Source organism: Hydractinia symbiolongicarpus, chromosome 10 (assembly GCF_029227915.1).
Source record: "Hydractinia symbiolongicarpus strain clone_291-10 chromosome 10, HSymV2.1, whole genome shotgun sequence".
NCBI lineage: Eukaryota > Metazoa > Cnidaria > Hydrozoa > Anthoathecata > Hydractiniidae > Hydractinia > Hydractinia symbiolongicarpus.
In genome coordinates this window covers 25214187-25226407 of record NC_079884.1, presented here as the reverse complement: position 1 = coordinate 25226407, position 12221 = coordinate 25214187, and the positions used below count along the sequence as shown (strand labels likewise).

General features: G+C 32.3%; 2 protein-coding genes across 2 annotated transcripts; both read left to right on the top strand.

Moving 5' to 3' along the window:
- The first annotated feature begins 283 nt into the window (after nucleotides 1-283).
- LOC130662460 (tRNA (guanine(37)-N1)-methyltransferase-like) lies at nucleotides 284-2759 on the top strand. Its single transcript, XM_057461338.1, has 3 exons — nucleotides 284-1025; nucleotides 1609-2415; nucleotides 2530-2759. The coding sequence occupies exons 1-3, from the start codon at nucleotides 428-430 to the stop codon at nucleotides 2577-2579; spliced, it is 1455 nt and encodes a 484-aa protein (XP_057317321.1). The 5' UTR covers nucleotides 284-427; the 3' UTR covers nucleotides 2580-2759.
- Nucleotides 2760-3005: 246 nt separating this feature from the next.
- On the top strand, nucleotides 3006-12090 carry LOC130662458 (endoplasmic reticulum mannosyl-oligosaccharide 1,2-alpha-mannosidase-like). Its single transcript, XM_057461335.1, has 7 exons — nucleotides 3006-3589; nucleotides 6913-7776; nucleotides 8533-8721; nucleotides 8925-9112; nucleotides 9597-9720; nucleotides 9857-10051; nucleotides 10492-12090. Exons 1-7 carry the CDS (start codon nucleotides 3488-3490, stop codon nucleotides 10828-10830), a joined length of 2001 nt encoding a protein of 666 aa, XP_057317318.1. The 5' UTR covers nucleotides 3006-3487; the 3' UTR covers nucleotides 10831-12090.
- Nucleotides 12091-12221: the final 131 nt, after the last annotated feature.

The following is a 12221-nucleotide window of genomic DNA, read 5'->3' as shown; positions in this document are numbered from 1 at the left end:
TTCCTGAAATACTGTGGTTGGCTTGAACTTTTGCCATTGATATGTAAAGAATTTATATGCTTTCTCTTGTTTGTGTACAAATAATTTGAGTTAACCATGTGTTATTTGAGTTAACCATGAATTAAACTTTTATTAAACAAACTTTTTCCTGTAATAGATGATCACATCAGCAAAAACAAAATCTTATAGTGGTTTTAGTAGTAGCCAGAATGCTCAAAATGAGCATTCCACTTACTACCAGAACTTTATGAGCATGGAGTAAATAATTTCATGTGAAGTTTGCCATAAGTTGTATTATGCTGATCAGTCAACAATAAATTTGTTCGTCAACTTTTTAACACAGCGTGAGAAATATAACTTTAAAAGCCAGAAAAAAAGTTTATCCATAGGTGTTGAAACTCTCTATTTCACCCTATTTCCTAAGCAGATGTTGACACCTATATCTCCTGTTGACTTCATTTTATTCATGTTTTATCTATGTAGATTTAACAGTATGGATCAGAATAAAAAGGAGATTTTAAATATAAAGGAGGAGAAAAAGAAACAGAAAAATAAAGATCCTGTGACTAATTTTACTTCTCTCTTACCAGAAGGTGTTCGAAATATGAAAGAACTTAATCGTGATATGTTCACTGTTAGTGCTGTTTTTCCATGTATAATATGCAGACCGATCTCTTGTGGGAAAATTTCATCTATGTTTCGTCATCAATTAATAAACAGATCAAATTTCAAAAGAATTCGGGATGACGGTGATAGTGTTGAAAAAAGCAAAATAATTTTACTGCGGCCTGACATCACATCCTTGGATGAGTTTACAACAAGTCAGAAAACTATTTTAGATAAAGAAGGAGCATTGTTTACAACGCATGAAATTGAGTTGACTTATAAAGATTTTAATTTGGAAGAGATCCTGAAAAAGGTTTTGCCTAAAAACACAGAGGAGTTGGTTAGTTCTTTTGAAACTGTTGGACATATTGCACATGTTAACCTTAAAGAAAACTTGCTGGATTTTAAGCATCTGATTGGTATGTATTCCCCACAAATTTGCAAAAGGAGGACATCTGTTTTTTAGCATTTATCAGTATTCAGTTTTATATTTTGCCTTTAAATAATTAAATAATTAAGTTAATAATAGTTAAATTAAGTTATTACAACATTTTGGTTATCTTAACTAAGGAATAGTTCAAGAAATTATACTTTGTACACACTAATTTTTGTGTGCCTTGATTTGTGTGCACTTAAAAATAGTTGTTGGGTTGGTAGTCTTTATTAAAACACCCTACAGATAACAAAATATAAAATAAAAAAATGCTACGCAAAAAGAACATCTTGGCAAAAAATAAAGTAGTAATAGATTGCAGGATGTGTAAGAGTGTAAACATCCCGATGCTTTACAATTTAAAAGTTGCGAGGTCTGTCTTCTTATTTAAATAGTAGGTGTTGATTAATAATTGAGCAAGTTGTTCTTGTGTTGCTTTTGTAGAGGGATTATAAAGTTGGGAAAATGTTTAAATAGTTAATGTGTGACAAGCGTGAAGAACTAGTTAAAACACAAAAAAAGTTTTAGGATAATCTATAGTTTTATATCAATGTTTTGTTTATTTGCAGGTACGTTGTTGTTAGATAAGAATCCCAATATCAAAACAGTTGTCAATAAAACTAATTCTATCGAAGAAACTTTTAGATTTTTTAAAATGGAGCTACTTGCTGGTGAAGACGATATGTATGCAACAGTGCAGGAACATGGTTGTGTATTTAAGTTTGATTACTCTACAGTCTATTGGAACTCTCGGCTACAAACCGAACATCAAAGAATTGTGGAAATACTAAATCCAAACGATGTTGTTTTCGATGTTTTTGCAGGGGTTGGACCATTTGCTGTTCCAGCAGCTAAAAAGAAATGTGTGGTTTATGCTAACGATTTAAATAAATTTTCTTATAAAGCACTGGTGCACAATGCTGAACTAAATAAAGTCAGTGAGAATGTTAAATGTTTTAATATGGATGGTCGGGAATTTTTAAATCAGGTTATATGCAAGGAACTTTGTTCTATAAGTCACAATGTAACAAAGCATATTGTAATGAACCTGCCTGCTTTAGCTCCTACTTTTCTTGATGTATTCAAGGAGAAATATGATAACTTTGACATACCATTAACCCAATGTAACAAAATTTTTGTGCATTGTTATTGTTTCTGTAAAAGTAAAACTCCACAAGAAGACGCTGAAGTATTAGTTTCAGAATCTATTGGTCTTGACATTTCCACCAATGTTAAAACCCACCTGGTGAGGAGAGTTGCACCGAATAAAGTTATGATGTGTGTTTCATTTAAATTATTTTGGTTTGAACCAAATGCGTCAAAATGCACATGTGAAGAAAGTGTGACGTTGGTAACTAGAAAAAGACTGATAGAAGGTGAGTGCTTGCCTTTTTTTTACCAGAATGAAATAAAGTAAAGCATGGACAATATAAACCAGATTTTTATAATTGCAAGAGTTTGTAGTTACTTCTTAATCTTTTATTTTATAGGTGGTTGTTATTCAGTTGTTGCTGAAAAATCGAAACGTTTAGATAGTTAGAGACATATCATTCCTGTGAAGAACAGTAGCAACAAACACAGTGGCAGCATTGTTAACCTGTCTTTATTAACCTGTAAATATAAAGTGAAATCAGATGTATGCAAACTAATGTGCTTGGATTTTAAAAACGATTTTTATTTTACTTCATATACATACTATTGTCTTTATTATTTGTTTATACACAGTTGTTGTTTTTTATTTTAGTCATATTAAGGGTGAGTTACACTATTATTAACTTTTCAGCAATCCATTTCAATAACCTCGAAAATAATAATACAGTAAATACATTTTTGTTAAGAATGATGACCAAAAGCCTTCTATTTCTCCTTAAAAACTTTAAAAGTTTTTCAGTTTCTTCTTCTAGTGTTGATAAATCGGAGATTTTACATCCCATCGTAAACCTGGAATGTCAAATTTAAATACAATTTGCCATTCCTTTTTCAAGAGGCACTTTTTATGTTTATGAATTTTGATGTGTCCTTTGTGAAAGATAAAAGTGTAACTATTATTATTTTTAGCTATCATCTTTAATTTTTTTCAAGTCTTTGTTCTTGTTTATCATTTTCTGCTTCCTGTTTTTAACCTGAAGTTTTACTCTATTTTATTTCATGCAATAAACTGAATGTGCTGGGTTAGAGAAATATTAGTCTGGAACCTGTCGCAGTTAGCATGCAAGTAAGATAGTGTGTTTGGTCTTAAGTTGTCATAGTAACCCTGAAGTCTAATGTTTAAAAATTTGTATTTGTTACATTTTCAATTTCTTGTTTATTTGTATAAAAGAACTTTTTGTTTGTGTGACAGTTTAAACTTTAACTTTTAGTGCCTAAATGATCTGTATATGTCAAATTATTGCTTTTTTAGCAAGATTATAAATTGTTACTAATATGGAAAATATATCCCTGTAAATCATGAAGTCTGGTCAGTTGGACCATTCTATAGTTTCGCTTGGTATTGATCCGTCTCGTTACTATGATAACGATAAAGGTATTAGGAGCAAATCGTTTTATCGGGTAAGACGTTTAATTATATTATTTTGAGTTTGTTTTTGTGCTGAGTCAATGAGAACTATAACTGTTGTTATTTTTGCCAGCATTTGATAGTTCCAGGGGTTATAATTTTTCGATGCAACTTTCTAAACTAAAGTTAAAAACATGTGATGTTTCGATTCACAAAAATCATTTTTTAATTTTTTTGCAGCAGAAAAAGGTTTAGTTGACAGGAACGCTATGTTACACTCACAATGTGATAACAATACTCAAACAAAGTAACATTTCCCCAAAAAGAACTGTTGTTTACTTGCAGCACTAAAATTCTTGTTGTTCCCTTTTGATGTGTCATTCCGTTTTTTTGTCAATTTAATTTCCAAGAAAAGTCCAAAACACTATGCAAAGAAATGCTTTAATTTTACCAGAACGCCCATTTTAACCCCTTTTATAGTGGTCCATGATTTGATACTATGTATTTTGCACTTAAAGAGTTCTACTACTTGCTTTTTTACTTTGGATATATTTGGAATGATAAAGAAGCTGCTCGAATTATTACTTATATAGTTACAGTGTTTTACTAAGTTTACCGGAAAACTAAATTCACTTGTAAAAATGTTACTTGATTGCACTATTATTTAACTCCTTATTATTACTTTATATACTTAGTGTTTTACTAAGTTTACTGGAAATCTAAATTCACTTGTAAAAATATTATTGATTGCTTGATATTGATTGCACTATTATTTAACTCCTGGTTTCCAGCCACAGCTTGTTGCTGGTTGAAAATAATGATAAAAGATGTCAGCAATTTTTTAGGACGACTACTATCTTTATAATCTCTAACTCATAATCACTATCTCTATATTTATTTATACCTGTCATCTGTGTGTTTAATATGCTAGCCCAATTACTACCTCTGTCCGTCTGTCTGTCTGTCTGTCTGTCTGTCTGTCTGTCTGTCTGTCTGTCTGTCTGTCTGTCTGTCTGTCTGTCTGTCTGTCTACAGATGGTAGCTGCGCATAGACTTTTGTGGGTTTTTTTGACAGGTGAATTTCTGTAAATTTTTCCACATGCTGAACGAGTGGTCTATAATATCCAACGATGGTAGCTTTACGGCAAATTCTTGTGGACTTTCTATTTAGAACAAAAAAAAAGCTTTAGTAAATAACTTAAGTCCTACATTTTGAGTCATGTGAACATCACTTGTCATTCCTTAAATTTCCTTTAATGTCTTTAGTCAGGGTAAATCTTAATTATTGCATCGCAGACACACCTTAATGTGTGATCCCTAAAATAGTAGAACTGGTCCATTTTGTGTTTTCTATAGAAGCTAACTACTTTAATATATTGTCTTGTAGTAGTAAAATTTTAAAAAAGAAAAAGAATTGCAAACTGTAACTTCAATAAAATTTGACTTGCAACTCGGTATCATACCTTACTAGTCAGTGGCCCGTGGAAAAATTCAGCGGGTTCACCTGTTCTTTTTATAACCTTATTGCGTGTATCTCGCTACTTGTGGTACCATTTTGCGTGACAGACAGACGTGCATGGGTATTGAAATATAGGTTACACCAGCTTAATAAAATTTAACTGACAGTTTTTATTATAAACATCCTGACTTTAGCTATTTTGTGAGACACCGGTACACCATTTTTGACACAATATTACTTTCAAAAGATATATGTGCCAAAATCATTTAAACAAATTCTTTTAATAAGTCATAAGGTTTGGTAAAATTTGCACCAGATTCCAGACTGAGTTTGGATTGTGCTTTTATTAAAGGGAGGTGTCGGAATATTTAACCTAATTTAAGCCGAAAAGAGACGGTTAAAAGGATTATTTGGTTAATAATAATTTTATTTTTTTTCCGAAAAACTCACCCCTGTCCTTTAAAAACAGCAATAATAAATTCAAAACTAGCTTATTACTTGTTTTTTGCTAGTATCACCACTCTGGTAAGAAAGCCAACATTTTTGTACATTTGCATGATTTTACTCTTGATTTTCATGAAATGCCTACAATGCATAAATTAGCCAATTGTTTTTTCCTAATCTTTTGTATGTTAGCCAATTTACAGAGATATAAAAAGTCCACATTCTGTATAGCAAAACAACTCTCTAAGTTTAAAGGCACCAAGTAATCCCAATCCAGTATGCAAAGGGTGACATGGATCTCCTGTTTGCACCAAGTTGAAATGTTTAGGAATAAAAGTTGTTTAATATTTTTTTTAAAAGCAAAAATTATTCATGTCTAAAAACCCTTTCTCAAGAATGTCTTTGAGTCATATTACTTATTGAAAAGTTGACATAGTTGAGTTATAGCAGGTGTGAAAACATAGGTCGCCAGTTTCATTAAATTGTAGGTTGAGTGTTGCAACCAAATAGGTTTTCTTGTCAGTAACGTCATTTCCTCCTAAAATTTTAGCAATGGTGTTTATATATATTATGTGCTTTCTCCAAAGATTTGATTTCTATTTCTAAAAATGTCCTAAAACTATGAAGTTTTTGTGGCCAGCCTGCCAGCAATTGTATTACTAGTATTATTCAGCTACATTATTTCACACAGTTTTATTAAACTTATGTTTTACACAAACAAGAAAAAGAGTGGAAGGCATATAAAAGTGTTGTAACTCAGAGAAGTTTCACAAAGCAGAATTATTTGCAGGATTATGGCCTTGTTTATGACACATGGAAGGTTTTTTTCTTTTGACTTGTTTAGTCTACAGGTTTGATTTATATTAATAGAGGGAAAAAAATTTTGATGAGACGAAAATGTATCCTTTTTATGAAAAAACTGCAAAAGTGTCAGGGAAATTTGTTGTTCGAACATGTCTGAGTTCTATCATTTGGCTAGTTGGGTTAAATAGTTCACATTAAACTATCCTAGTAGTTCTAGTAAATCTGGCTGTAACGTGTTTTTGATTTTACTGCTTAAAGGGGCTACGGAACGTCTGTTGGTTTTCGACTTTAGTAACTTACACGAAAGTCTAGCTGATGGCGGTGAAAAACAAAAATGGCTATTTTTCCGGCATGTCTGTAATTTACAGACTCGAACATATAGATATATCTAGAATTTTTATCTTCTCCAGCCTTAATCATGTTTTCATCCAGAATGAGTCTTGCTGAAATATTTCTTTGTAATATACTTTTCGAAAAAAAATATTGAACCAGCGAGCAAAGTGCGCTGGTCTGTTCATTGCGCGAAACGCGTTTGCCGGATTTTTAATATGTGCGCGGGATATACGGAAAGTGAGCATTTTAACCGGTTCGTAGCCCCTTTAAACTGTAGAACGTTACAGCAATAGTTTAGTCAGGTCTTATGTATATATCTTTTTTTTTTGCTTATAGAAGTGGAGAGGCTTAACATCTCAACAGAAATGCGTATGGATTTTGTTAATGTTCTCACTACTCTCACTGTTTTATGTATTCGCGCACAAAACTAGAGTTTCTGTAGGATCTATTCATGGAACGTTTGAACATGTCCCTCACCCTTTAAATAATCCACGACATAAAAAACTAGATAAAAAAAGATATATTGAAAAAATACATAGAGAACTAGACGAAAAAATTCGTCCTTTGAAACGTGGCCCACCTAAACTTCGGGGTGGTCTCGTCAAGTCCTCCACAGAAGATACTCATAACGTAGATAAACACAGACAGAATGTTAATAATAAACCTGGGAAATTAGATTTGTATGTAAAGGATCTTGAAAAAAATAACGCAGTCAGGATACCAGAAGATGGCATGCGTAAACTTGCACCAAAAGATGACCCAAAGAAGTTAGATCATGTTGATAATAAAAGCGCTGAAGCAAAAAATGACAAAAGAGAGGGTGCGATTGGAAAAAGCAAAGACTATGCTCGTTTCCCTGAGAATATTCCAATGACTGCAAGACAGTTGGGAGTAGTAGAGACATGCAAGCATGCTTGGTTGGGGTACAGAAAATTTGCATGGGGTCATGATGAACTTGCACCAATAGCTAGATCACACCATGAATGGTTCATGCTTGGGCTGACCATTGTTGATTCTTTAGACACCTTGTGGTTAATGAATATGAAGAAGGAATATAAAGAAGCCAGAGATTGGGTAGAGAACGAGTTGTCCTTCTCCAAGCCAGTTACAGTGAATTTATTTGAAACTACAATTCGTATATTAGGCGGATTATTGAGTATTTATCATATGACTGCGGATAAGATGTTCCTTGAGAAAGCTGTAAGTTGGTTTTACTTTGTGTTTTTAATTTTCTGTTAATATTTATGCTGCATGCGCTAACATAGGTAAGCCGGTCTGCACTTTCAGTGTTTTTTACAGTGTGATAATTTCAGAAGGTGAGTAAGTATTTTTTTATATGACCTGAATGTCAATAAAAATTCTTTTATTCTTGTTAAAATTTACCTCTTACTTAATTATAAGGTGTTATTTTTAGCCGACCAATATGCGTTCACGTTGATAATAAGGAATAAGGATCTTCAGCACCCAATTTCTGTGAAATGTACTTTGTTTTGCATTATGTTGACATAAATTTAGGGAATTTATTTTCGCGTTTTCTTGTTCTTTAGCAGTTTGTCATTTTTAAAAATGTGTTGTGATTATTCTTTTTATTCTAAAAAAACTGCGGAACATTAAAATTGAACATTTTGTGTTTATAGTTCCACTGCACTTTTTTTGCAATAGATGAAATATGCAATAAAGTCCTGCTTGGGACTAGCTTTTTTTAATGTCCAAGTATTAACGGGTTGCCGGTGATTCTGGAATTGTGGAAATTTTTTTGGAAACCTCTTTTTTTAAGCCTTTGCACTTGTTCATGCTTGCAGTATATCTTTCTATAATCAGAATGATTAGTTATGCGTTCTTTTCACTATTATAAAGTTATTGACTGCAGCTCGTCATGTTGAGGTTTTCTGTTATATTCTGGAAATGCTATGAAATATTTTACCTATAACCTCGACTTCTAAAATTTTACTACAGGCTGATCTTGGTGAGCGACTGTTGGGTGCTTTCAACTCACGTTCGAAGATTCCTTACTCCGATGTCTTGCTACGTGACAAAGTAGGCAAGCCTCCTTCATGGAGTCCAGATAGCTCTCTATCGGAAGTGACTACTATTCAGCTTGAATTCAAAGATTTATCATATGCTTTAAACAACCCTGCGTACAAGGTAAGTTTTAAGAGGTTATTATTTTTTTGTCCAGTGCTACTACACCGTGTGTGATAATGATATTTTACTGTCGCTTTCATCCCCCCCTTCTTCCCGTGTGGTCGAAGTCTAGTTGTAGTGTAGATTTTTCAAAGCCATTCTACATGTCTGGAAATATTGTTACCGTTCATTATTTTTATATTTTTTATTTTTTTTATTATCAGTCGGCTGCGGACAATATTATGCTTCATATATTCTCACTTCAAAGAAACGCAGGCTTAGCACCAATATATATAAACGCTGACTCAGGAGAGTTCCGTCCTGGTTCTCACATTACGTTTGGAGCACGGGGTGATAGTTATTACGAATATTTGCTCAAACAGTGGATCCAAACTGGCAAGACTGATGAAGTGTAAGCAGTACCTTATGTTGTTTTTATATTATCCCTAAGTTTCAAGCAGAATATTAATTTTTGTTTTCACAGAAACAACCTTAAAAATCAATTTACAAACTATTGACTTCACTTTGAACCACGTGAGATTCTTTCGTAGAAATGTAAGCAGCTGTCAAAAGCGAAGTTCCAAGGAGATGCTATTTGCGCGCGATGTTTGCAGGGTATTGTGTTGTCGAAAGCCTGTCATATTAGCGCAAATAAGGCCACTTCTCATGAAAAACTGCACACTAGCCTCACTGATGCATATTGTACTAGATGGTCAATTATTTCTTTAACTGAAGATTTTGAGCAGGGGGGAAATTTACCGTTTAAGTCACACTAAAGTCGGAAATATACAAGAATGCGACTACTGGATATGTCTTTACTATCAGTGTACTAAAAAGACAATTAATTGGTATTTATTTAATGCTTGTTTTTTTGTTTTTTGTTGTTGTTAATGCAGAATGAAAAAAGAATATTTAACAGCAATGGAGGGGATGAAAAAACTACTGGTGAGAAAAACAAAAACGACTGGATTAACGTTCGTTGGTGAACTGCTAGCTGGAAGAAATTTTAGTCCCAAAATGGTAAAGTGTTTCACGAATATTTTATTTTTATTATAACAACAATTGCAAAGTAATTCGAAATAACGTTATAAGTCATTTTACTGTAATATACCTATTTTTTTATTCGTAGTTTTTATTGGTGCAAATTTCTATTTAGGACCATTTAGTGTGTTTTCTTCCGGGAACACTTGCTCTTGGTCACTATCATGGACTGCCAGCTTGGCATATGGAGCTTGCCAAAGAATTGACGGAAACTTGCTATCAGATGTATGCAAGAATGGAGACAGGTTTAAGTCCCGAAATAGTATATTTTAATACTGAAGAAGGTGCTGCTGTCGATCTATATGTCAAGGTTAGTTAGCCTAAAGAGGATGCTGGTTAAATTCAACCTTGGTTGCAAAAGATAAATCTACACTTTGATTTTTAGAAAAAAGCTTGGATTATTTTTTAATTTTAATTTTGCCAATGAATAAAAAAAAAATAAAAAAAAATAAATAAGAATAAAAACAACGGAAAGTAAAATGATATAAAACTAAAAGAAATATTTTTTTGAATTTTTATAAGATTTATTCCAAATTTATTTAAAATGTTTCGACAACTTCAACTACATTCACCATCAAAGGCTGGGTCATGTAACGCCCACTCTAATTGATTTTACTTTTCATTTGTTCATCTGTGATCTCATAGACAAAAGTTACGCCCATTGCAAAAATTAGAGGCATTAAGAATCGATGTTGGAAGGGGCGTATTTATTCGGCACGCGCCCTATTTTTTTGTTGTATTTGCTTTCAGCCTTTGGACGCACATAACTTGCTTCGACCAGAGACTGTTGAATCGTTACATATCATGTATCAAATTACCAAAGACAAGAAATATCAAGAATACGGCTGGAAAATTTTACAAGCCTTCAATAAACATTGTAAAGTGCCGTCCGGCGGTTACGTCAGTTTGAATGACGTCAGAAACAGTGCAAATCCCAGGCCAGGAGGAGCGAGAGACAAGATGGAGAGCTTCTTTTTAGGGGAGACGTTGAAGTATTTATATTTACTTTTCAGTGACGTTGATGTTATTCCTCTTGATAAATATGTGTTTAATACTGAAGCACACCCTTTACCAGTATTTAAACATTAATGTCTTGCTTATTCATATTATGCAATTTTGTAGATTTACTAGACTGTTTGTTATTGACTTTGTTCAGTTAGATTCTGCAAAATAACCAATTTTAATTAACTTTTACAAAAATTGTGTACAATCATCGCATCAGTTCAACCTCAATTATGGTTAATCTTTTTCAGCATGAAATATTGCAATGTTTATTATGAAAGAAAATAATGACTTTTTAATATGCTATATGTTCGAGTTGCTACAACTTCTAAAAAATCTGCAATTTGCGGAGATTTTTTTAAATATAAGAAAAAAACATTATTCAAACCTGAATTTCTTATGTCTCTTGTATTAAAATTAATTTTTTGTTAATCCGTTTGTTTTTCTCATTAACTCACGTGATTAAAAACTTTGTTTTAGGGATGTCAAACTTATTCTTTTCCTCAAAAATTGTTGTTGTAATTATGTTTGATCTAATCATAATTATCCAAAACATTCTAAAAGTAGGCTTAAAGTCTCAAAAATAGCCTGGAATATATAAAGAAAATGTCCTAAAAAGATGAAAAGAGAGGTATTTGTAGCAAACTTGATGCACCGAAAATACTCGATTAAACTCCGGAGCTTATTTGTCAGAAAATATTTTTGAAGATGTGACTTATTAGACGGGGGACTTCATAAATTGACAACAAATTTTTTAATGTCACACATTCAAAATAAAATGTTATCTCAGAATAAGTATTGCATTCAACTCAGGTAAACACTCACAGGGCTTAGTTAAAAGGTGGTGACCCATGAAAAAATCAAGGGAGTGTTTGTAGAAAATCTTTTGCTACTTTTTCTTGCTTTTGCATTTTACAAAAAAAGGTTATCTCGTTTTCTTTTGTACACCTAGCAACTGTGACGTCATATAAAGAAACTATTGACATATGAAAAGACATTTCTTTTATTTGCCAACGTTTTTAAATTATTGCTTTTAAAGGGTCAACTTTTGAGGTTTGTACTAAGTTTTGAAATTCTAATAAAACCGAAAACATGTTTTTATTAATTAGTTTTGTTAAGAATAAAAACCCTTCGTAATATATCCTAATTAAAGGGTAATTTTTAAAGCCATAATCCCGACCTAACGAGTTTTAGCTGTGTTTTGATGCTCGTATAATTTATTTATTTACTTTTTATAACCACATTTTTTAGAGGTCGTGTCAATTTTAGTGGCATCAAAATATTGTTTTCTCTTTAGATGTTTATTTATTTGGTTATTTGAATATAATAAATACTCAAATATTAGAATTATGTCTTTTTTATGATTCACTCTTTGAGTTGATCATGTACGCTGTAATTGCTTATGAAGAATTCATTTTTATGATTATTGTGTTGCTATTGGTATCGTTAATAATGCATTGCGGGGTATGTTTAGATAG